Below are 26,379 nucleotides of genomic sequence, written 5' to 3'. Positions count from 1 at the left end.
TTTTAATAAAAATTCTGCTTTATAGAAGAAATTGAGACTCAGCAATGTGATGTGACAAGGCCACAGTCAACGTAATTTAAGAATATGATGGGCCACAGAAAATTCCTGTAGTAAATTCATTTATTCATACAAACCAAACACAAGCTCATGCTGCTCAAAATCCTCTAAAATGGTATTCAGAAAAAGAATTTATTACAATTGTAGAATTTCTCAGTGAAAGGAGTTTTCTTTCATTGAAATTAGATAGAACAAACAATTGAATGCCAAAACATTCAATGCTTTTCTTTTATTCCATTTTTGAATCTCCTAGGAATTGTGGATATGAGCAACTGATTAAATGTCTTTCTCTGAGAATTAACTCTTGCTGTATAGATGCAGAGCCTTGATCCTGACCTGATTTGTGGTCAGTGCAGATTCTGGAATCCCAATGGGAAATGAAACCAAGCAGACATTTAGTTCATGAGCATTTAAAAAGAAGAAGAAGAAGAAGGAGAAGAAGAAGAAGAGGAAGGATCTCAGGATCCCATCAAGTTGCTGCTGGCTTAAAAACTTCTTGGAAGGAGAAGGAAGGAGCTTTGTTACAAACTTCCGTCCCTCCTCCTGCTTCTGTTCCTGCACCCTCAGCCCCCTGCAGAGTTGTGTTTTCTGGAAATCGGCAAGTTAGATCACAAGTGGTCTTTTCTTTTTTCATTCTCTCCCATAAAGAAAGCTTTATCACGTGTGGCCTTAAACTTGCAGCAAATTGCAAAGCAATGGCTCAAAGGCTTCAGCTCTCTCTGTGCCCTGAGAGCTGAGATGCACGTCAGTGGCTTTGCCAGCGTGGCAAGTTCTCTTCAGGCTGCCAGAAAAAAGAGGCCAGGAGAGAAGAGGAAGAGAAGGGATTGCCCAGGGGTGAGACCAGGCCCTTCATCTTTTCTTTCTCCTAACCCACTGTCTCTGTGCATCCACATACTCCCCTCCTGGCAAAACTGTTCCAAGAATTTCCCCTCTGTGCTTCAGTCCATGGAGTGTGGTCCAGCTTCTCCCTGAGCTCACTGAGAGGAACTGGCTGTCTCTGATCTCTACCTCCAGGTAAGGTTTGGTTTGGTTCTCTGCATTCCATTTTTGTGACTCAAACACCTGAGCTCACAGGAGAGAGATGGCTAGACCCTTAATTTCTGCATTCCTTGCATTGACCCGTCATGCTGCTCTATGAAAGTCCTTGGGCCCCTGTGAGGTTGGTTAAAGAAGTCAGATAAATGCACATCTGGGTTCAGATTTTGCCTTTGAGGCTTATTCACAGGGTAGCTTTTGACAAGTCACAACTGCTCTGAGCCTTATCATTAACTCCAAAGTGGGATTTATAATGTTAACCCTGTTCGGTTGTAGAGATTAACAGAAAGTCTAGAAATCATCTGGCACTTAAATAGTACTTACTAAATCTGAATCTGACCCAATTACTTATTATTTATATATTACATATCTCTAAACAACACACTCGTCAGCAAGTACCATGAGCTTATTTTTCCTCCTGAAGGGGGAAATCCTGGTGTCCAGAGACCAGTGATCCAGAGGTCCTCCCCATGGGAGGTAACTAAGGGAAGAGACTGATGGACTGGGAGTTTCTGGAAGCTGACACTGGAGAAAGTGTATGTCACTGGAGCAGGCACAGAGGCTCAGTATCTGCCTGGTCTAACTACAACCTCCCAGGCCATTGCATTCTGTAAAGACTGGAAGATCGATTTGCAAATCCATGTGAACACAGAATTCAGTGTTTTGTTTTCAAACTGAAATGAAGAAAAACTGCTAAGCTTATTTTAACTTGGCCTCAGAAATAAGTCATACTCCACCCAGAGTGCTGGATGAAAACTTTGCCCATGATCCTCTTCTAGAGGAATTTATTCAGCTGGTGGGAGAACAATTGCCAAATGCAAATTATTTCAAAGAAGGTGCTACCTTGGCACTTACAAATGCAGAGAGAGAGAGAGAGAGAGAGAGAGAGAGAGAGAGAGAGAGAGAATATTTTCAGGGAGACCCTTCTCAATGTTCCTAAGCTGTGACCTCCTTGAAACATACTGTATTTGAGATGATATGAAAATAAACCATTAATATGAAAGGACATATTCAGTAGAACTATGCAGCATCAATACTTTAAGCAGGAGAATATTTTGTCCTATCACAATATCAGCTACACTGAGGCTATGTTCTCTTGGTTTTTGTTAGAGTGATTTTTATCAACATCTCCAAAACAAGATGTCAATGTGTTTCAGTAGCTCAAGTGATCAAAATTGTTTTCAGTATGATTTTTTTTCTTTTTGGCTTTAGTATTCTAGATGTAACCTCTCTGAATTTTAAAGTTACTTTTAGTATAAATGATAGTGTGTTTTATTAAATAATTTGTTTGCATTTTTTGGTTCCTGGTTTTAATAATATTGTGTCTGACAGGAAATATGATATCTGAACCCTAAACTGATAGGCCAATTTGAATTTAATTCTTGGAAGAGAATTGCATTTTAAACTGTAAATTAAAAACATTCAATTTGTATTTTTAAATGTTTTATATAGTCACGATTCTTTTTCTTTTCTTTTTAATTGAGGTAACTGTTTTATAAAGTTGCTTATGTTTTACAATTATAGGCTTTCCCACTTCAGGTGTTGTTACTACATCACACCCACTACCCAAGCACCCATAGTCCTCCACCATAGTCCATTGTGCTTCCTCCCACTTTGTTCATGGTGTTTCATATATTTAATATTTTGAATTTTTTGTGATAAATATGGTTAAACTATAGAATTGAGACATTCTGAAGGGGAGGGAAAGAGGTAAGGGCGAGACAAAATGGGGAGGGAGCACAATGGACTCTGGTGGAGGACTATGGATGCTTTGGTAGAGGGAGCACTACTGTAATATCACAAGCAGGTGGGATCCTATAATTCCAAAATACAAATAGCAATGTAAACCAATCTTACTTCAATAAGAAATAAAGCTTAAAAATTAAATGAAAATCATCTGGATTGTCACCAACCAGAAATGATTAAGCTTTATTTTAAAGCTTTCTGAAGCTTTATTTCTACACATACACATATGTAAGTACATGTGTATCTTTTAAAGTGTTATATATACTGCTTTATACTCTGAATTTTAAAAATCAACTCGATAATGGAAATATAATATGTCTTTACAATGATTTTAACAGCTTCAAAGAGTTCACTGTATGACTACCCAAAATTTGTTGGCTATTTATGCCATCTAGTTTTTTTTTGTTTTTTTTTTCATTATAAGCAATGGGTCTCCTGGGACTGTAAAGGTAGTTAATAGTTATACAGCAAAGATGCCTATTCAAAATTGTATAACCCAGTGTCTTCCAAACACACTTTTCAATGTTCTGGCAAAACACTGTTCTGGAAAGTAGTTTCAGTGACCCAGTGGGTATAATAAGAATAGTATCTGTGAAGCTTGCTGCTGATATCAGATGAGACAGCCAAAGAAGAATCCCTGTTTTCTTAGGTTTTAAATTTTGTCTTTTTAAAATCAGGAATGGATGTTGAATTTTATCACCTGATGATTTGCATCTGCTGAGAAGAAAAAAATGAAATTATTTTTTCATTTGGATTCTAATTTTCCAGCTTATCTATAGTATGAATAATAAAAAAAATAAATTTTACCTTTAAGGTTTGATGTGGTGTTTGATATACATATACAACAATTTTGAGTTATTAAAGTGATAATTTTAGTTGAAAAAAGTTTTTAATATTGCTTAATTGCTGCATTTATAAACAAAATCTTATAGATTATTAATTTATATTTGCTAGGATTTGATTTAGAATCTATACAATGCAGCATCTCCAGATTTGGTCTGAAGTCTCTCCTTTTGGGCTCTCTTAATGAGATTTTGTTATCAGGGTAATTCTGACTTCCTCAAATGAATGCTATTCCTTTAGTTAGTGTGATGAGAATATAAATATCTCTATGAATGGACAAATACATCATCTGGTGATTAATTAGAGTGACCCAGAAGTCACTGCAGTTTTAGATCCCTTGTCTTAGAATTACCTTATAAATTTAAAAAAAAAAAAAAGAATTACCTTATAAGGCAGGGACTGAGCCACATGGAATCCTAAAGAAGGGAACTAGCATATATAAATACTGATTTGACCAGGAAGAAAACAGGTTTCAAGGATGTGACCCTACTCAGGGCTGAAGGTGGGGGAATTAAACAGAGGAAGGAAGTTCTTTTTTACTTTTTGACAGGCCAAAGGCTACCTTCTTTGCCTGAATTAAATCTAAGCCTGAGGCACACAGATCATGCTGCAGCCTTATCTATCAAACTAAAATGACAGATTAAACCTCTTCTCTTTTTTGGTCCTGTCTGAAGCATTATGTTGGCTCTTACAGGCCTACAGGAGTCACAGGTGCTGTGAGACCAATGGGCATTCATCCTTTCTCTCCATTTAGCTAAGAGAGATTTAAAGGCTTTAAAGACTTCATTCTTGTTAATCAATATTCAAATGGTTGAATTCGAATGTCTTCTTCCTTTCCTGCTTGCCTCGGATTTAAGCTGGCAAGACCACAAAGTTAGAAAAATTCACCCTCATTATTTATTCCAAAGGCAACATTTAAATTTATTCTTTGCCATAATGAGGCTTAAACTGGAGGAATTGCAGAAGAATGTGGGCTACAGCATTTCAATAGCAGGATTAGTTCATCAAATATCCTGGTGGATTTTAATTGAAAAATGTTGCCAACTTACCGTGGTAAAATAAGGTAGCTTCATGTTAAACTCTGTCTGCAGAGTTGTAATTTTACTGTGGAAAAAAAAAATTAATGAACTGTAGATTTGAATTAAATGCTTTTATTATTATTTATTTTATTTTATTTTAAAATCTATTTGACAGATTGGAGTCAAGGAACATTTTCATAATGGACACTTTATCCAAAGAAAATATCCAGCTAATCTGCAAAAATTCAGTGCAACCAGTTGGGAGGCCTTCCTATAAAACAGAATATTCCTCCTCAGAGGAAAAACCCCCCTGCTGTGCTGAACTCAAGGTAGAGTAACAGAATTAGGAGCAGTCCCTGTGCTTGCTTCTCTGCGGAGATATTTCCTTCACGATGTAGCTACAAATTATTTTTTTCTTTTTAAAAAGTGTTCTTAAATTCCCCATACAATTGCAACCCCCTTATTTTGACTTCATCCCCTCCTTTCCCTGCCCACCCCCAATAGTGTATCTCTGGTTCATAGTTGTTTGTTGATTTTTCTTTTTTCTTTCTTATATTTATTCTTTTTCCTGTTTCCTTATTTAGGTTTTCTAGATTCCTGCTATGAGTGAGACTATCTGGTATTTTTCTTTTTCTTTCTGGCTTAATTCGCTGAGCATGATCCCTTCCAGCTCCATCCATGTTGCTGCAAATTGCATGTGTTTATCTTTTTTTGATTGCTGAGTAATATTCCATTGTGTATATGTACCACATCTTCTTGATTCAGTCATCTAAAAATGCAGTTTATTAAAACCACACTCTTCCCAGCAGTGAATGCAATCTCTGCCTGATCATGGAGAATAAATTCTAACTACGACTTTCCTAGCTTATTCGATGTCCCTCCTAAACAGAAAGGAGAGAAGAAACAACCTACTGTGCACCAGATAGTGTGCTAAGCACCATGATACCATTTCACCTATAAGACATTCATACTCCTATTTTTACAAATGGAAACTCTGACCTTTTTTTGTCTCATAGTCAGGGACATGGTTGCTTTATAGTGGTGCTCTGTGTGATTCCAAGTGCCTGTTCTTTCTTCATACCAAACACTCATTTGACAGCTACATGTGCATAGAAATGCTAGCTGGCCCTATGGATCCTCCATCCCAGACCCAGTTCTAGCAAAACACACAAGCCAGAAAGTGAAGAATTGTTTGCACTGAGTAGCAACTTGAGCATGAATTTAACTTGAACTTAAATACAAGGAATAAGACATCAGTGTAACAAAACAAAAACAGACAATTATAAATCAGAGACATCCTGCAGGGGAGGAGGAGGGAGAGGGATCAGAGGGAGGGAGGGAGGGAGGGAGGAGCACAGGGGACTGAGGTGATGGTGCACGGGCACGCATTGGTGAAGGAAACTCTGGGGACTATACCTGGGGTGGGGGGAGCAAATATTGTTTAAAAATGAACAATGATGTAAAATTTAGAAAATAACAATTTTTTTTTAAATGCCACAAGGAAAAATAAATAAATACAAGGAATAGGAATTCTGTTTCTTTCAGTCTTCTTTGTCCCCTTCTGGTGCATGAGCCATCCCCAAGAAACACATCATCATGAGTAAATGCCAGACTTGGATAAGAAGCTGAGTGTTGGGTACATGGTTTTTTCTGTTTTATTTTCTTACCTGTGAGTGGCTCCTTCCTCTCTGTCTCACCCCATGCTAAATCTTCTTTTCAAAACCAAGAATCCTTTTTAATGTCCTTCACAGGAAGGAGGAAGAAAGGGAAAGTTAAAAAAGACATTCAACATTTCCTAATGAGTATCTATTTCCAAGACAATTTGAAGTTTTGGCAGTCTACTGAGTTTGAGACTGAAGGAAGCCTCTTACAGGCTTGAATGGGATTGGGATCAGAATGGGGGGGGGGTTGCAATTGTATGGGGAATATAAAAATAAAATTTATTATAAAAAAATGAAAAAAAAAAGAAAAAGAAAAAGGAAAACCATGAAAAAAAAAAAAAAAAGAAATCTTCTATGCTAACCAGCTCGCTCCATCGCTCCATTGCTCCATTGCATTTGATTTGCATTTTGGTATAACTGTTTGTTTAGTAAATAACCAGTGCTGTTTTGAGCTGGATTCAAATTCAGTGTGTCCTGTTCTGTTTTTCAGGTGTTCTTGGGTGCCTTGTCATTTGTTTACTTTGCCAAAGCACTGGCAGGCGGCTATCTGAAGAGCACCATCACTCAGATAGAGAGGAGGTTTGATATTCCTTCTTCACTGCTGGGAGTTATTGATGGGAGTTTCGAAATTGGTAGGTATTGCAGATGCCTGACGTTACTTTTAAATACCAGGTCTCCTAGGCAACATCCTCATGGCACTCTGTTGTCTGGAGGATCAGCCTATTCATCAAGTATTGTTTGGAAAAGAATTTGCTATGACTTGTGCTACAGTGTAATAGAGGCAATTTGCTCTCCCCCAATAAGCAACAATACATTTCCTGGTGCAGGTGGTTTACTCCTTGGCTCACACAGTTGAGAGTTTCCAATCAGAATGACAGGCTGTCCTAGAAGGGAGGGTGAGACGCTTTCTGTATTTTGAATTGAAAGTATATGGGGAGATGTCTTTCTAGAAGTCATGTATCTAGGAAGCCTTGTGACTCAAAATTTGGAAGAATCTAAATGGGCTCTCCAAAAATATGATTTGCAGAGAAGCTAAACCACACAAGGGGTTTTCTGCCCAGTGGACTATAAAGAAAAGAATAGAACAGAGAAGAGAAGAGAAAGAGCAGAGGAGGGGAGGGGAGGAGAGGGGAGGGGAGGGGAGGGAGGGGAGGGGAGGGGAGGGGAGGGGAGGAGAAGGATTCTATTAACATTTACATTAGTTCAGCAGACAATAAAAATTCTATTCTTGGGTGGCTTTATTTATTTATTTTTTCCTCTTGCTTCTCTGAGGGATTTTTGATTACCTTTTGCTTTTCTGTAGTTTGAAAGTACTGAGGTACAGATTTTCTGGCATTTATCCTGTTCATCTCTGTCTTAGCCTCCTGGATATGTGGTTTGGTGTCTGATGTTAATTTGGGACAAATTATCATAATAATTTCTTCCTTTCTTTTCTCTTTCTCTCCTCTCCTTTGGAATTCATATTGTGTATAGGTTGTAACTTCTGTAGTCCCACAGTTCTTTTTAGGTTTTTTTTTTCCTATTTATTCTTGGAGGTTTCTATTATAATATCCTCAAGTTCAGAGATTCTTTCCTCAGCTGTGTCCAGTCTATTAACAAGCCTATCAAAGTATTCATTTCTGTTACAGCATTTTGATCTCTAGAATTTGCTAATGGTTCTTAGAATTACAGTCTCTGATTACATTGCCCATCTGTTCTTGCTGTTTCCTTTGTACATTGTAGGTTAAGTTAATTCATCAGGCGTTTTACACCACTAGCCTCCTGTGGCTATCACCTGTGGCCTTGATCATACTGATGCAGAAGGCAATTGGGAGCTTGGGTGCAGGGCCACGTGTGCCGATTGTGGACACTGGAGTATGGATGGTGTAGGTATGCATAAGAGCACACACCTGAGCCTAGAGGCCAGCGATATAAGGGCAGCAGCATTTAGAGATGGAGAACGGTTACTGGAAGACGAATGACTATAGAAGCGGCAAGACCACAAGAGAACGCCAGAAAGAGCTCTGAGAAAGAAGACCCAGAGTAAATAGGCCTTTACCATGGGTGTGGGGAGGGAGGCCTTCTCCAGCCCTGGCATAGGTCATTCTTACAATCAGCCTCTGTCTCTGCCATGTGACCTCACCCATGTTCCTGAACATTTTCTGCCCCCTTTAGGGGTGCCAGGATGGCTGAAGTGGGCTGCCTCTAGGTGGCATAGGTTCTGATAATGCTCCATCTGGTCAGATCTGGGCTCATCAGTTTCCCCTGAGCTTGCCTTGTTAAGATCTTAATGCTCTGGTAGAGCTAAAAGTGACTGCTTTCCTCTCCCTGAGTAGGGAGCACAAAAGGGCAAAATTTGTAAAAATGCAGGATGGCCCTCAATGACTGGGTGTAGGGTAAGGAAAAATATCAGGCTTTTCTGCCCTCCCGCCATTAGGATAGATGACAGAACCCTGCGGTCCTGAATGCATGCCTGATGGCGGGCACCTGGAGTAGGGTGTGGGCATAGGTAGATGGGATTCACCTGGGCTGAGACTGTGCTTTTAAGGGCGGCGTCACGGGGACGCCAGCAGAAGCCAAGAGAAGGCTGGAGAGCCCAGAGTGAAGACCTCCTGGGGTCTGGGAGGCCTGCCAGCCTACCGGTCCCCCAGCACCCCTGCCTGCTGTATGCCTGGTGTAGGGTAAGGTAAAAGGTATCTGGCTTCTCTGCCCTCCCGCCATCAGGATAGATGAGGGATCCCTGTGATCCTGAATGCATGCCTGATGGCTGGCACCTGAAGTGGGTACACCTGCACTAAGACTGTGCTTTTAAGGGCGGCGTCACAGGGACGCCAGAAGCTGGGAAAGCAGCAGCAGAAGCCGAAAGAGAAGCCGAGAGAGAAGCAGAGAACTCCAGAGAGCCCAGATAGAGTGAGGATTTGCTGGGGGCTGGGAGGACTGCCAGCCTCCCGGCCCCCCAGCACCCCTGCCTGCCATATACCTGGTGAACCCCAATAAAAGACCTGCAAAAAACCACTGAGGACTCTGACTCCTCCTTTACCCGGTCTGCATGGGATCAGAAAACCTGCACTGTGTCCTGTCCTGCCTTTACACCTGGTGAACCCCAATAAAAGACCTGCAAAAACCACTGAGGACTCTGACTCCTCCTTTACCCGGTCTGCTGGATCAGAAAACCTGGCCTGTGTAGTTCCTGCCTCTACACTGGGTTGCCCAGTTTTTCTCTTATTCATGTCCAGACTATTTGCCAGATCAGGTGTAGGGGCAGGAATGGACACAGTGCAGGTTTTCTATGACCCAGCAGACCAGATAAAGGAGGAGTTAGAGCCCTCAGTGGCTTTTTGCAGGCTTTTATTGGGGTTTACCAGGTACACAGCAGGCAGGGGTACTGGGGGGCCAGGAGGCTGGTGGGCCTCTATCTGGCCTCTATCTGGGCTCTCCAGGCGTGCTCTCCCTCTACCCCTCTCCCCCCCCCCCCCACTGCATCTTGGCTTCTCTTTTGGCTTCTACTGGCATCCTCGTGACGCCACCCTTAAAAGCACAGTCTTAGCCCAGGTGAATCCTATCTACATCCGCCCACACCCTACTCCAGGTGTCCGCCATCAGGCATGCATTCAGGACTGCAAGGATCCATCATCTATCCTGATGGCGGGAGGGCAGAAAAGCCTGATATTTTTTCCTTACCCTACATCAGGTTTTCCTCCCTACTGTTCCCAAAGTTATTTGTGCTCACTGGTTTCTGCTTCAGTCTACCATGATTCTCTGCATTTGCCTGTTGGTGTCTCCAAATTTAAGGAATAACAGTTTGTCCTACCACTCCACCTCTCTGATGGATCTAAGAAGAATTGTTGCTTTTTCTGTTTGTTAGGATGGATTGACAACTTCCAGCTTCTTACATGCCTGACTGGTAAAGAAACACTTTTTATATAGTTGTCTAATCATTAATGGAATATACACATTGTCCAATTATTTGTAATTCCTTCTACTCTCAGTAATTAGCTCAACCCCTAAGCAGGAAAATCTCCAAATTCATGCTTCAAATTTTTCTAGGCTATATACTTGGATGAGTTTTCTGAAATTATGTAGAATTTATGGATTAAAGCAGCTAGCTGACATTTTATCATAGCAAGTCTTCCCAGTGAGTCTTCCCATCAATAAATATGGGATAATGCTTCATCTAGCCAGACCTTTTTTATTGTTTATTTTGTAATTTTCTCTATAAATGTACTGCTTATCTTTTGTCTTTTGTTAGTTCAAGTCCTACATATTTAAAGTTGGGTTTTGTTTTGTTTTGTTTTTTGCCTTTTTGCTATTTTGGAGAGACTTCTTGTTATATTCCTATTTGGAAACTCCTGAGATATTGGAACAATACTGATTTCTAAATGTCATCTGTAATGCAGCAACATTGTTGAATTTCTGCCAATTTTAACTGTCTATAGTTGTAGATTTTATTTTAAGATTTATTTATTTATTTATACAAGCACTGGGTACAGTCAGAAGTGCGGGAGGGTGAGAGAATTCACCAGAGACAGAGTGGGGAGCAGAACAGGCAGACCGGCGAAACACACTGCTGAGGGGAGCAGCTGGAGTGGCAGGAGAGGTCTGCGTGCCATGTGGGCCCTCGCTGGCGGCCGGGGATTGAACTGGTGCTGCAAATGCTGTGGGCAGCTTCGCAGCCCAGGGCTCAACCGCTGTGCTACCAGGGAGGACCAGCTGTAGATATTTTTGAAGTCTCCTGGCTTTTATTTTTATTCACATGTATTTACAGAGAATAGTTTCCAACAGCAACAATTCTTGAACCCATGAAGCCAAGAGACATTGATGTCCTTACATTTGACTCAACACCAAGGTGCTTAATGAATTCCATTTGGCTTCTACCTTTGAGTTAATTAAATAGTATTTTGAACAAAAATTGCTTTGTTAGGTAAAGGGTAAGCCACAAAATGGCTGATAACCAATTTTAGAAGTGTATGATAGGAAACAATTAAAAATTACCTAACCCAATAAGCCAGTATTTGAGGTTAGAAAACTGAGACCCAAGAGAACAGGTGGCATGCTCAAGACAGCCCAGCTAGGCTTTGACCTGGCACTCCTTTTAGCTGGATATCAGGCTCATCTGGAGAAGCACATTGGGACTTGTTTTAGGATGATCAAATCCTAGTTTCCAGAAATTGGCCTTCTGTTTTGAATAGGTGTAGACAGCACTTGACTTCATGCTACATGTGTATCTGACAATTCCATATGAAGTTTTTGCTCTTTGGGAAAGAGCTGACCTTTAGCTGGTGTATGAGTACAGAGTTCAGTGCCAACATGTTTAAGTGCAATATTTATTCTTGAAGTTGCCAGCTTCAGCTAATTGCACATGTAAAAGATAAGACACCATTTCAAAGAACTGCATATTGCAATGAGACCATAGGCTGATTTCATTGTATTTGTTCCCACTTAAGGACAAGTGACCACAATGGCAAAAGCATATTGGTAATATTTAATGGTTTTCCCCCAAATTGTAATAATTTGCTAATTGTTTTATAATTATGTATTTTGAAGAGCACATTGTCACACTCTCCACCAAAGCTTCAGTGCCAAAACCCTATCACTTCCCCTCCCCCCAACCCTCTGGTATCCAGTCTATTTTTCAGAGTCTAGGAATTATTTTTGCTTTGCTCTTTTTACATGTATGGGGGGGGCAGTAGGGTTATTTATATATATATATATATATTTTTTTTTTTTACTTTTTTGGTTATTTATATTCCACAAGTGAAAATATCTGTTGACTTTTTTTCTGACTTATTTCACTTACCATAATCACCTCAAATTCTATCCATTTTGGCCCAAAAAGCATTATTTCATCTTTAATAGCTGAGTAGTATTCCACTGAGTATATATTCCACAACTTCTCAATCCAGTGGTCTGTCAATAGACATTTAGGTTGGTTTCATGACTTGGCAATTGTGAATAATGCTGCTATGAACATAGATAAGCATGCATGAATCTTTCTAGTTGTGGTTTCTTATTCTTTGGGTGTAGATGTGCAGTTTTCTAAATAGACAATCAAATTGACTGAAATAGATGACATTATATATCATTCTTTCCAATTTTTAGATCCATAATTTCTGATTGTTGCTTTACTGCATTGGCCTCAGTACTATGTGGGACAGAAGCAGTGACAATGGCATTCTTCTCTCATATCTAACCTAAAAGTGATTTTAAAGTTTCACCATTAAGCAATATGCTATGTGGTTTTGATAGATACTTTAAAATTTGCTTAGATTTTTCTTACTATAAGTGAGTGGTTAATTATACTAAATGATTTCATTACATCTGTGTAATCTTCACAGATTTTTCACCATGGATTTTTTTTTTTTTTCTCCTTCCATCATTTAATAGTGATTTCATAGTTGTTTGTTTGTTTGTTTGTTTTTCTTATCTGATGGTACCTTTGCATTCCTGGAATAAACTACACTTGGTCTTTTCTTTCATTTTCCTTATCTACTTTAGTTTTAAGGGTAAACTAGTCTTATAAGAAGGGTCAGGTGGCTTTCATTTCTGTTGGAAATAATGTCTATGTGTGTGTGGGGTGATTATATGGAGAAGGAAGGTAAGGTGGGAGGGAGGGAAAGAGGGGGAGGAAAATAGAAAATATGAACACGAATGAATGTTTGTTGTCTTTTCAGAGGATAGATGATAGTTGTGAAATACTTTTGATACCATTTCAATTTTTAAAAAATTATTCGCCACTCTTTATTTCCAAGTGTACCTTCTGAGAACTCAAGATATTAAGTAAAGGAAGCAAAAACTTCCATAGATATCACAGATAAGTGTCCCTGGAGAGTATTTGGTATAAACTAACAATGTTGAAATGACACAAACGTGAGCACTTTGTTCTGAGTACTGTGGGTGCAGTGGTGTTGGAAAGGGTAGGTTACAGGGAGAGGGGAACAACCTATAAACCACAACATCAGCTTTCACTTTATTTTGGTTTATCTACTGTGACACATTCAAGTAGAGACAGAATTATTACTATAATGTCATCCAAAATTTCTTCTAACAAAATGCTTGAATGTCAAATGAGAAATCTCGTACCCAATTTTTAAAAGAAATACGAAATTAAAAAGAGCTTAATTCTGGAGTCATAAAACCTGGGGCCACTGTGCAAGCTACTTTCTTATTTTTGTCTTCAAGGCTATAAAGATTCCTGCTCTTTTTGTACTTGACTAAAACTGGCAATGTGAATGAACAGTAGTAAATTAGATGATTGCTTACAGATGTAAGGAAATGCACTCTTGCTAGAAACTTGGAAACATCAAGGAGAACTTCAAAGCAAGGCCACCCTTCAGGCATCATAGTCCATTGATGGGAAATTGCTAAATTCTTTATCTAGCACTTCAGTTCTTTTAAAAGCTAAATATTCCAAATGCAAATGGCTAAAACTTTAAAGTCTCCTGAAACCTAAGACCCTAAACAATGTTTGTTAAAGCATATTCCAGGAACCATCTCCATCAACACTTTTGGGCTAGCTTGAAAAGTCCAGATTTCTTGGCCAGCACCCCAGATCCATTAAATAAAAAACTTTTGAGAGCTTCCAAGATATTGCATTTTAATGTTTCTAACTCCCTCACCCCTACCTTCCAGTAACTTCTGTACACAGCTAAGCATGAGAACACAATCCCTAAAGCATGTTTAATCAGTTATCACCATCATCATCCAAAAGCAATTAACAACATTTTCTCTGGACACATTTTGGAAGGGCCTATCCCTACCTTAAAAAATATCCTTTATATTTTTAAAAAAGACACAGATGAATTTACTTTATGTAGATTTTTGTGTTTCTTAAAATTTATATTATAGGCATACATACACTGAGGTTATATAATTGATATGGCTCTAGTTTATATAGGATATTATTTATTTCTATTTTGGGTATTTTCATAAGAATTACAATAAAAATTGTAAATAAGTCTCATAATTTCATTTAATTTAAAGTGAGGTGCATTTGTTTTTTTTCTAGGAATTATCAGCTTCAGCAAGAATATGTATTATGTCTCAAGAGCAAATGGTTATCTAATAAAAGTTGTAATAGAAAACCTAAATGAATAATCAAACAAGTTTTAATGGAAAACTTTACTGAAGTAAACCAAAGTTTACTTCAAAATCACCAAAATAAATATGAGAGCAACTAAATGAAAACTTCTACAATTTGATTTACTGGTGAAGCACTTATTAAAAGGGACATAATTAGGGCAGATGAAAATGAAATAGAAGGGTTGGCAACTGAAATATTTCCAAAAAGGGATGAAATGGTTGAAATAATTAGCATGATGACAATTTCAACAGTCATCGCAGATGAAAGACAGATGAGACAATGATGGGAAAGATGGGGGAGAGATGGTTCAGTCAAAACAAAGCACTACCATTTCTGCTATAGACATACATTTGTTCATTCAGATTTATCCATTTAGTGATGCTTGATGACTTTTACTAAGTTCTTGATGACTTTTACTAAGTTCTCTAACTTCTGAACATTTTGTTCTTTTCCCACAGGGAATCTCTTAGTTATAACATGTGTTAGCTACTTTGGAGCCAGACTTCATAGACCAAAAATAATTGGAGCAGGGTGCCTCATCATGGGGGTCGGAACTTTGCTCATCGCAATGCCTCAGTTCATCATGGAGCAGTGAGTCGAAAGCCGTCAACTTTTGCTTGCTTTATTTCTCCCATTTTACGATAATAATTTAAATTTCAGTTACTTTTTTTATTACATTCTCTTGGGGCAAAAATTCAGAACACTTACAGTTTTACTTGTGATTTAATGTAAAACCAACACTATACTACTACATATGGATGTCAACAAGGTAAAAGGGAGGTTTTTACTACTAAGTTCTCATTCAAATGCTTTAATTAGCTATGGAGCCAAATTTTTAAGTAAAAAGAAATTAACATGTTATGTGGTATCACTACAGACAAAATGCTGCATCATGGTGCACTGGAGTAGCCGACAACTGAGTGATATGTTACCAACACAAAGAACAGTCAATGTCCAATAAGCATCTCACAGGCCTTTCTCAATAGAATTCTACTTTTGTTAGTTTTGTTAGTACTTGCATACATAAATTTTTAGTAGATATAAAAGTTTTCACCTTTTTTAAATATCATTTTACCCTTGCAATAACTCATGAGACCCGCAAACATAATTTATCCTTTTATTGTAGATCTAAGGACCATTATTTTAAGAGTTTGTGGACTTCGTCAAAGTTACGTGCCTTATGAATGTAGAAACAGAACCCTAAAACAGGTCTTCTGATTTCTCCTGCAATATCCTTCATGCCTATCCCTATTACCACCTTCTCTGTCATTATCTTTTGCTGTCTGATGGAAGGTACTGTGAGGTTTTGAAGCAAGAGAACGTTATAGAAAATTCTGTATCAAGTAAAATTATCACCCACTCTAGATCACTGTATCATGACATTTGCTCAAGAGCCTTAGAAATTATCTGGTTCAAAGATTTTTCTCAGATTTCCAGGAAACTTATATAAATAGAGTCAGATTAGTCAGATTTTGACCTCTGTGTCCAACCTCTAAAGGCAGTGCATGGAATCCTCTGAATGGGATCAAATCTACCTTCTGGATATTTCCCCTGGTCCCCTAGCTCTTTACTTGCCATTTAGACACCTCTCTACCTGTTTCCCACTGGGCAGTGTGTGGGGCCAAGGTGTAAGGAGGCACTGTGTGGGGCCAGTGTGTAAGGAGGAAGCAAAGGAAAAGGCCAAGGACATGAATCTTCCATCTGCCTTAAGCCCTGCTTGAGCCACAGCTGTACCACTGTGATCAGTTCTCTTCACTGAGCCTGTATGCAATAGTTTGCTCAGGTATAAAAGAGTTCCCCTTCTAAAAGATTAAAAATTTGGAAGTTGTTGCAAAGATAGATAAACCCTTGACTCTTGACATATCCTTATTCTGCAGTGGATCAGTAGCCCTTATATGTGACTTTTGACACTTAACTTTTCTAGGTCTTGGTTACTGTGTCTTTTTTTATTTTAAAGATTTAACTTATTTATGCATACAAAAGCTGGGGTACAGGCCAGAGACGCAGGGGGTGAGAGGATTCACCAGAGACAGAGTGGGGAACAGAACAGGCTGACTGACTGAAACACACTGCTGAGGGGAGCAGTGGGTGAGACAGGAGAGGTCTGCTTCGGCATGTGGGTTGCTCCCTGGCTGGCCGGGGATTTAACTCATGCTGCAGAGGCTGCGGTTTGCTTCATAGTGTGGTGCTTAACCCCTTGTGCCACCAGGGAGGCCTTGGTTACTGTGTCTTAAAGGCATATTAAAAAATAGTATCTAGTGCATAGTGTTGTTGCTGATATTAAGTGAGATGATATGGGTGAAGAGCTCACTGAAACACTAGAAGAGGATCTAAGAGAAGGTCAGTCAGGACACCAGTTCCAACAAAAGATACTAACTGGTCAAAGAGTCTTGTCCACCACCTTTACTATCCTGAAGTATATATTTGTTCATTCATTATTGAGAGTCTGCCATTGGTCTGGTACTATGCCAGATAATGGGACTACTTCAGTGAAAAAAAAAAATAACCATAAAAACAATACACACAATTTTTGCTGTTCCTTATAAAGCTTGATGTCTACAGAGGATTATTATAACTTCTTTTCAACCTCTTTACCCTTAGGCACTAAATGGACACTTGTCCAAAATGTAATTTTTTGTTCTCTAAAAGACTGCTATACTCTAACAGAATTTCCTTGGTGTTCAACAAAATGTAGTATTCCTCATAGATATAAATTATTGAGGGCATATTCCCAACAAGCTGTGTTTACCTCTGTGTTTTAGCTCATCTGACTCATAAATTAACAAGTACATAATGATTGCTCTTCCTGCGTAATGGGGATATAGTGACAAAAAAATCTCCATATTCAAGACAAGCAATAAGCAAGCAAATAATGATGTAGTTTGCCAGATATTAAGTACTATAAGGAAAACCACCCAGTGAAGACAAATAAGGAGTGTAGTAGGGTGGGGTGGAGTGGGGGGGAATTATAATTTAAAGTTGAATTATCAAGGGACAGCTCACTGAGATGATGGCATATGAGGAAAACTCTGAAAGAGGTGAAGGTGATAGCTAAGCAGCTATCTGGGGAAGAATATTCTAGGGTAAATAAACAGTGGATGAGGGCCTCCCCGGTGGCTCAGCGGTTGAGCGATGGGCTGCGAAGCTGCCTGCAGCCTCTGCAGCACCGGTTCCATCCCTGGCTGCTGGCGAGGGTCCCACAGCGCGCAGACCTCTCCTGCCGCCCGCTGCTCTCCTCAGCAGTGTACTTCGGTCCTTCTGCCTGTTCTGCTCCCCGCTCTGGCTCTGGTGAATTCTCTCACCCTTCCCGGCTTCTGACTGTACCCGGGGCTTGTATAAAATAACAAACAAACAAATAAATAAATAATTCTTTAAAAATAAATAAATAAACAGTGGATGAATGCAAAGTTCCTACATCCGGGGAGAGTCTGATGTGTGAACCACAAGAAGACTAAACAGCTGAAATGGGAGGAGCAAGGGAAAGGTATAAAGGGGAATGGGAAGAGATGTCAGGGCTGTTTCCCTGAGGCTCTTGGTAAAATGTAGATTCTGACTCAGTAGCACTGGGTGGAGCTAGAGAGTCAGCTGATGCTGCTGGCCTGCAGACACACTAGGCACATTAAGACCACAAACAACTGCAAGGATGTCAGTTCTTCCTTGGACTAGATGGGAAAGCAGTGAAGTTTTGAGCAGAGTGACATAAACTGACATATTTTTAAAGATGACACTGCTGCTTAGAAAAATGACCCTGGTGGGGATAACTTAAAAGCAGGAAGTCTATTTAGAAGGCTACTGTAGAATTTGATGTATCAGAATCAAGATTCTGTCAAACAGGGTTGGAATATAAGTCAGAAGTTGAAGTCCCTGCTTTAAGAGCATTTGTACATTTGTCCCCTAATTTAGTCATTTGTCTCTTAATCCATCAGAGCTTAAACAGATCTACATACCACATCTATGGATCCCATTTTATAACTAAAAACACTCAAATTTGAAGAAATTAGTTTATTTTTCCAGAGTATCATATTAGCAATTAGAGACAAAGGTGGTACTCACATAAAATCCCATTTACTGAGTCAAAATAATTACTATGCTTGCAACACTTGCCTTGTGATAGACTGAACTGAGAAAGCTCAAATAATTAAAAATTGTCAAAATATTATCTAATCACTATATAATCACTATCAATGCTCGCTTTTAGAGCATTTGAGACATTATTAACAGTTCCTGGTATCTCTGGAATTATTAGCAAAAGAGAAGTACTTGCTGTGATTTCTTCAATGCTCAATGTTCTCCTGTGTTGCTAAGTTATCTTCAGTAAGTGGCCCTTAACCTATTAGCCAGGGAACCTTTTGATAAGAATGACAAAAACTGAGTCTCTTTCCTTAAATATTCATCCACATACAAAATTCTCACTTATTTGGGGGGGGGGGGTTGTGAACCCATCAGGCATAGGTTATGAAAAATAATATAAGGTGGGCCTCCCTTGGTGGCGCAGCGTTTGAGCACTGGGTTGTGAGGCTGCCCACAGCCTCTGCAGTGCCAGTTCGATCCCCAGCCACCGGCAAGGGTCCCACAAAAAAAAAAAAAAAAGGAAAATAATATATAAGGTAACACTTTACTAACCTGCATATTCTAATAAGTCAATACATCTTTTCCTGATCATGCTAAATAAACAGGTTTTTACTATTAACATGTCTGAGACATTACAAAGATCACTAGATGTCAGTCACACAGTACCTGAACAAAATGAGAATCAAGGTGCTATGATGATCTCTTACCAGGTACCTCTTCCCTGAGGTGGAGTAGAGAAATGGGCTCAAGAGGGATCATTTGAGGGGCCACGTGGAGCCTGAGGTTGTCAGAGTTATCACGATCCTTGGCCCTTCAACCAGCTGCATTGTCATCTTTGAAACAGAAGACAGTGGAATTAGGAATAACTTAACCCTTAGAGAAAAAAGGATGCCATCTGGATAGCTCAAAAAGCATACATGTTCTTATTCTTTAGATTCAGCGATGCTGTTTTTCTATTAAATTCACAGGTCTAAATACAGTGTGCCAGTGGCTGGAAGCTGTTAAATTACTGCTTTTCCTCTGAATCAGATAATAATTTTAGTGAAATACTGGGTACTTGTTCACTAGGGAGTAGGTTATTTATAATCATTGTTTTATATTGCAGTGAGCCCCTCTGAATAATCTTACCTTTTTTTTTTTTTATTACACTGAGTAAATTGTCTGCTTTAGATACGGAACAATACCTATGAACCACCTCTTCTGGATGTCTCTTTAGCACAAACTCTGCTTGTTGAATGCTGTTTTGGTTTGGTGATTCACATATAGCTGCAAACTCAGCCTGGCACCCTAAGTTATGTAGCTACATAAAATATTTCTAGCTTGTTGTTAAATGCTCTGCAGTCAAAAACATTTGTTTTATGCAGGTACAGGTATGAAAGGCATTCTCCTTTCTCCAATTCCACTCTGAGCATTTCTCCATGTCTCCTAGAGTCAAACAGTCAAAGACCAACCTCAGTTATGGAAAAACCACAATCCAAAATAAGTAATGGTAAGTTATTTTTTTTTAATTTGGTCACATATATCACCTTGGGGTCCTTATGTCCACATTTGTGTCCTTTGAGCATAATTGCTAGAGAGGTGATCATCTTGAATACATGGAAATTGACTTTCTACACAGGATAGTGTGCAAGGGATAGTGTTAAAATGCCTAGACTTGCATATGGCCAGCGCATGTTGACAGCGATGCTACATGGGAGCCATCCTTGGGAATACAGGGAGTATTTTTTTAATTTATGTATTTTTACATTGTTCATTTTTGTGCAGTGTTTGATTTCTCCTCTCAGGTGTTGTCCCCATAAAATTACTACCACCAAGATACTCATGACCATCACCCTAGACTGGTACTCTCTCTTCTGCATCACAGTAGATATTGAAATGCCCATGAGGAGACTAAGTCAGGATGTAGCTATTTCATATTGGGGTTTTGTTAACTCCCTAGGTTTTACCTGGCTAAGGTGGCACAGGTTCTCTTTGTTCATAAAATCTACTGCCATGTCACCAGGCGCAGAAACTCAAATCCCCTCTTGCCACAGCCCTTCAGCATCAATACACTCCACGCTTCCTCCATGTCACCCACCAACCCACTCCCTACTCCCTAACCTGAGGAATCAGATTCTATCTCATAGAAGTAAGCCTTTTTTTTATATACCTGCTATCCATACAAATCTTTCTTTTATATACCTGCTATCCATACAAATGTTTCACTCCCCTAATAGCCTCCTCAATGCTGTCTCTTGATACATCTTTGCCATGGGCAGGGAACACTAGAGGTCTTGCTGCTAGAGTAAAGGGAAGGGTCAGAGATAAAACATGGAAATTTGAGGGAAGAAATAAGAACGCAAACATGTAAAAAAAAAAAATTTACCCTGTCCTGCTGTATTAAAAGAAGAGTATTCTAAAAGAGGAGAGTGTAAAAGAGGTAATAGATACATTTAGGAGGACAAATATAAATCAATGGACCAGGGCAGAGGGCTTATTTATGTAAGAATATAATAGATAATAAATTTAATTCAGGGCCACAAAAAGAGACAAAAATAGAGAGTTTGGATTTTCATCTGTACATAATATATAGTCACTGAAAGTATTTTATATTGTATTTATTTTTAACAATTAGGAAGAGGCATACAAATAATGATACAACAAAAGAGGAAATATCCTTTTTTATTGAGGCAACATTGGTTTACAACACTGTATGATTTGGGGGCACAGGTTCACAGCTCTTCAGATGTCTGTCACCACACCGCAGCTACCGCCAAGGTCCCCAAAGTCCTTTATCATCGACCACTGGCTTCCCTCCCTACTTTGCTCTCTCCTCTATCCTTCCTCCCCTGAGAATTCAATTTTTAAAAGCCTAAATTCTTCAAAGCTGTACTTTATTTATAATTTATTTATATGAAAGGAATTATCCTACTTTACATGACCATGTTATCACATGACATATAAAAAGCATTTTAAAATTGTTAGCGTTGTATTTTACTGGAACATTATATATAGTTTCTAATTTTATATGAATTGTTTCCTAAAAATGTTTATTCATTAGTAAACAATTGTAGATTTTTTTCCCTTTTTTAAATTATATGTATATATATATATATATATTTATACATATTTTACATCATTGTTCATTTTTGTACAATGTATGCTTTTTCCCCTCAGGTATAGTCCCCATGAAATTCCCACCACCAATTCACCCGTGCACCGTCACCACAGTCCCTTGTGTTCTTCCCTCATATTTTGATCCCTCTGCCTCCCGCTCCTTTGCAGAATGTCTGATTTATAGTTGCCTGCTAATTTTGTATTTTTTTCAATTTATTATCATTGATATTTTTTTCCTGATCCCTTATTTGGTTCCCCTATATTCCTCCTATAAGTGAAACCATCCAATATTAAACAATTGTAGTTTTAAGCAATAATACACAATATTTTGAACTTCAGATAAAACATCATCAGTGATAAAAAGAAATTGTTACTGAAAAAAAAAAACTGTTCAAAATTTTGTGTTTTGTCCCAGATAGGACACTAAATATTAATGGAATATAGGAATTCGGAGAACTTAGTGCAAATATGAACCGTTGAAAAAGAGACTAAAGAGGAACAAACAAGAAAAAATAGCATTCCTTAGTCAAGTCTGCAGGATTTAACTGTCTAAAATATTGAGGTTACAAAACATATTCCATTCTTGCTCAAACTGCTATCAAATTGTGTTTATTGCAAATTTCACTTCTACATTCTAATCCAATTTAATACAGAATAAATATTTGACTTTGATAGTGATCTAATTTTAATCCTTTTGGTTTGCTTTTCTTTCAAGAATGTGAAATTGATGCCAGTTCATCCATGTGGATTTATGTTTTCCTGGGGAACCTTCTGCGTGGAATTGGAGAAACTCCCATACAGCCTCTAGGCATTGCCTACCTTGATGATTTTGCCAGTGAAGAAAATGCAGCTTTCTATATTGGTAACATCAACCTCATTCATCTTCATGGGAAGCACTGAGCTCTTCTTTCTTAATTGTAAACTAAATAGTATGTGGAAGGTTTTAGGTTTCACATCCAACTCCTTTATTCAGCTCACACATTTCAGGAGTCCACAGGGAGGTTTTGATAATGAAGAAACTTCAACTGAAAGGATCTATTGCATTAGGGAAAACACATCTGATTATAACTGAGCTCATGTCTATTGTCTTTTAATGATGTGTAACCATGTACAAATATTTCCATGGATTTCATATTTCACAGTTTTTTGGTGTCTTTTTTTTTTTACTGGATTAACTGTACCGATGAAACATTCAGGTTATTGCATTTTTAAAAATTCACTTCCATAGCCCTAGAAACCCCTGTCTTATAAGCCCTGACTATTTAAAGCATCTTTTTCCTATGAGGACTAGACAAGGAATTCTGAGATTTAAATAGCAGTCAGCAAGGGATTAAAAAAAAAAGTAAGGTCTTGTATTTAAGGACAAAAACCAGGTCTGAGGCTACCTAATGTCTGACACTTGTCCCAGTTGCTAGACCAGCAGCTAAAATAACAAAACCTGAACTATAACAAAGGCCAAGCCTAGCTACATCTAAGCATTCCGTGCTTCCCAGAAACTAGAAGATCCAGGGATGGCTAAAATCTGTTCTGGTTTCACACATCGTCTTCCAGTTTTACTCTTTTGAGGACTTTGCCTTCAGAGACAGAAGGACAAGATTTAAGTTCATCAAGGGGACTAGAGCTAGGTCCACTGTATAGTCCCACTTGGTTATGCACACATACCTCCAAAAGTGGCCAAGGGGGCCAATCAGAGTCAAGGAAGCAGTAGTTACAAACACAGCACCTGCTGTAAAGGAAAACTACAGCATATGTCAGAGCTGGAACTGGAACAGAAGCTCCGGCCCACATGCCAGGCAGTTACTATGGGGAGTAGAGAAAAATGCAGCCAAGAGAAGTAGGAGGTGTCTAGGTGTCCCTTTCCTCTCCAGGAGCTCAGAAACTGCTCACTCTCGCCACCCTTTTTCTATCCAAAAAAAGTGTCTGCCAACTACTTACTCCTCCAACGAGTTTTAATCTCCCAAGGATATGTGTGGCATGAGCTCTAGGAGGAAATGCAAGGCGAATGGGAGATGGTTTGCAGGGAAGGGCTATGTCCTGGCTAGAGGGTGCTGTCTGGGCAGCCTGTTCAACTTACCTGACGAAGCTGCCTAGGCAGGCCATGATCTTTCTCCCTGCAACCAAGTCTAACTCCTTTGCTATTGCAACCTCTAAACACGTGCACTTTTTCCTAGTGTGGAAGAGATCAATTTTAATATCAAATTAAGCCTTATATTTAATTGACCATAAAAAGTTCCTGAAAGCCTTTCAAAATTAGTATAATTCTGATTTTTATCAGTGGGGGGGAATTTAATCCTAGGAGTAAAGTTTGTTCCGTTTTGGGAAATTAACTTCTTTTCAGTCTTGATGTTATTTTCTTACTAAGAGGTAATGAATGCCTTGAAAGTGCTCATTCTTCTTCCAAAGCTAAGGACTTATTTCCTGATTCAATGAGGTTGAAAAATTTGGCAAATTAAACACTTGTAAGTGAGGAGTTGATGAAATATTTTCAGCTACTAATTGGATCTCATATTTCTTGTTTAAAGATTTACTAATTTATAAAAGCAAAGAAACAGCACTTTTTTTTTTTTTTTGGTGCAGGGTGTGTGCAGACGGTTGCAATTATCGGACCAATCTTTGGTTTCCTCTTGGGCTCATTATGTGCCAAACTGTATGTTGACATTGGCTTTGTAAATCTTGGTAAGAGAGTTTATTTTTATTTATTCATTTATTTTACTATAATTTTTAAAAACAAGGATGGATGATAATCTTTCATAAAATGAAAATAATCTATAGAAAATGTGTTCTTGATATAGGAAATAGTTGAGTAAAACTGGATGGCGCATGGTTGGTTATTCACGTGTATCCCTTTTCACTTCTCATTTGACAGTTCAAACACGTTCCAACATAGTTGAGACTCAAAACTGTGGCTACTTGTTGGTTTCAGGAATATCAACATTTATTGCAGTCCCATCAATTGATCATGTATTCATGAACTTGAAAAAAAAAAGGCCAACACTTTTATTTATTTTCTTAAGTTAATTTTTGGACAGTATCTGATTGCTCCCCTTGCGTGCAAGTCCTATAGTACTCCCACCAGCACAGCACCAGTGATCCATCTTCCCCATCTCTTTTCCTCTTCCTTCCCCTGTTTTGACCTCTCTTCTTTCCCTTCCCTTGCTGTATGCCTCTGATCTATGGTCAGCTTGCAAGTTTTGTCTTTTTCCTGGCCCTTTGTTCAGTTTCTCTATATTCTACATGTAAGTGAAACCATCCAATATTTATCTTTTTCCTTCTGACTTAGTTCACTTAGCATAATTACTTCAACCTCCATCCATATTGCTGCAAATGGCATGAGTTTTTTGATCCGCTCATCTGTTTTGGGACATCTGGATTGTTTCCATATCTTAGCTATTGTAAAAAGGCTGCACGACTTTAATGTAAAGGCTTATGATAGTGATACTAGTTTTCCTTCTGGAAGGGAGCTTCTGTAAGGAATAAATGGGGAACCTTAGCTTTCCACAGGTGTTAATTTGTTTCTTGTAAGATGTACCTTCTTGAGATGTTTTTTTTTTTTTTAAGAAAAATTTTTTTGCCTGTTTTATCTTCTTAAAATTGAAATTTCATGTTAAAGTCAGTTTGGGTTAAAATAGAATGGAATACTCTTGCACTACTTGTTCTTTTTTAATCAACTAAACCATGAGACACATTCCAAAAAGTTCATTTATTCATTCATTCTCCCAAAACTTGTTTTACATCTACATTATCCCAAGTGCTGGTGTGCCTATGGGAATAAAAAAATTGAGTTTCTTGACTTCATAAAGTTTAAAATCTAATCATGAAGACTGATACAGATAAAATGTAAGTGTGATGTGTGGTACAGAGTTAAACTGCTAAAATTAAGGGATTGCAATTAATGTATAGTGAGATAAGCTAGTATCAACATTTTACCAAGTATAATGTCAGAATTGAGCCTTATTGTCAGAGGACAAATGTTTAATTTTGTTGCTTTCATAGACTGTGGTACAAGGTTAGTAATAAATTTTACAGGGGTTTTTTTGTTTGTTGTTTTTAAAAGATTTATTTATTTATTTATTTAAACAAGAACTGGGGTACAGGCCAGATTCGCAGGAGGGTGAAAGGATTCACCAGAGACAGAGCGGGGAGCAGAACAGGCAGACCGACAAAATACACTGCTGAGGGGAGCAGCGAGCATGACAGGAGAGGTCTGCCATGCCATATGGGACCCTCGCTGGCTGGCGCCTCACAGCGCTGCGCTCAACCACTTGTGCCACCAGGGGAGGCCCCTTAGAAAAAGAACCTACTTGATTTGTTTCAAGAAACTTTGTCAAAAATTACAACCTTTTCATCAATTAAGAAATGGTTATTAAAAGTATTTTATGGTAAGATAGTTATTTTATTATCAAATCTTGCTTCAAACCTAGAATAGCTCTGTAGTTTAACTAACCATCATTTAATAAGTCATATTCTGAGTGACTCTGAACAAATCTTAGGTAGCTGGGAAATATGTAAAACCAGGTGAAAAGGGACTGGTATGGAGAAGCTGGCAGGTTTTGAGGCCTCATAATAATCCCTCACGTTACCTTCTTTTGGCCACTGACACAGGGGTCCCTCTGCAGAACCCCAGAACAGAGTTTACAACCAAAGGGTCCCTTCTAATATTTTGACTCTATACTATCAATTTAAGAGCAAAGGAATAAATCCTCATGTATTAGGACCATCCTCTCTTTCACAAAACAAGGTAATGTTCCTATGAGAAAAAGTTACCATCTATGAATTATTAGGTATGTTTATG

At 38.6% G+C, this 26,379-nt stretch overlaps 1 protein-coding gene across 1 annotated transcript in view; it reads left to right on the top strand.

Moving 5' to 3' along the window:
- Window positions 1-616: 616 nt before the first annotated feature.
- SLCO1C1 (solute carrier organic anion transporter family member 1C1) overlaps window positions 617-26,379 on the top strand; it is a 48,639-nt gene continuing 22,876 nt past the window's right edge. The window contains exons 1-7 of the mRNA XM_037514263.2: window positions 617-1,071; window positions 4,876-5,029; window positions 6,852-6,993; window positions 14,879-15,011; window positions 19,856-19,980; window positions 22,303-22,449; window positions 24,165-24,263. Coding sequence (XP_037370160.1) covers window positions 4,901-5,029; window positions 6,852-6,993; window positions 14,879-15,011; window positions 19,856-19,980; window positions 22,303-22,449; window positions 24,165-24,263 — 775 coding nt within the window. The 5' untranslated portion in view covers window positions 617-1,071; window positions 4,876-4,900. The remainder of the gene's footprint in view (window positions 1,072-4,875; window positions 5,030-6,851; window positions 6,994-14,878; window positions 15,012-19,855; window positions 19,981-22,302; window positions 22,450-24,164; window positions 24,264-26,379) is intronic.

The sequence above is a fragment of the Talpa occidentalis genome, unplaced genomic scaffold (genome assembly GCF_014898055.3).
Source record: "Talpa occidentalis isolate TD23 unplaced genomic scaffold, MPIMG_talOcc4v2.1 talOcc4.16, whole genome shotgun sequence".
Classification (NCBI taxonomy): Eukaryota; Metazoa; Chordata; class Mammalia; order Eulipotyphla; family Talpidae; genus Talpa; species Talpa occidentalis.
Note: the sequence above shows the minus strand (reverse complement) of the source record. Positions and strands in the feature narration are given on the sequence as shown.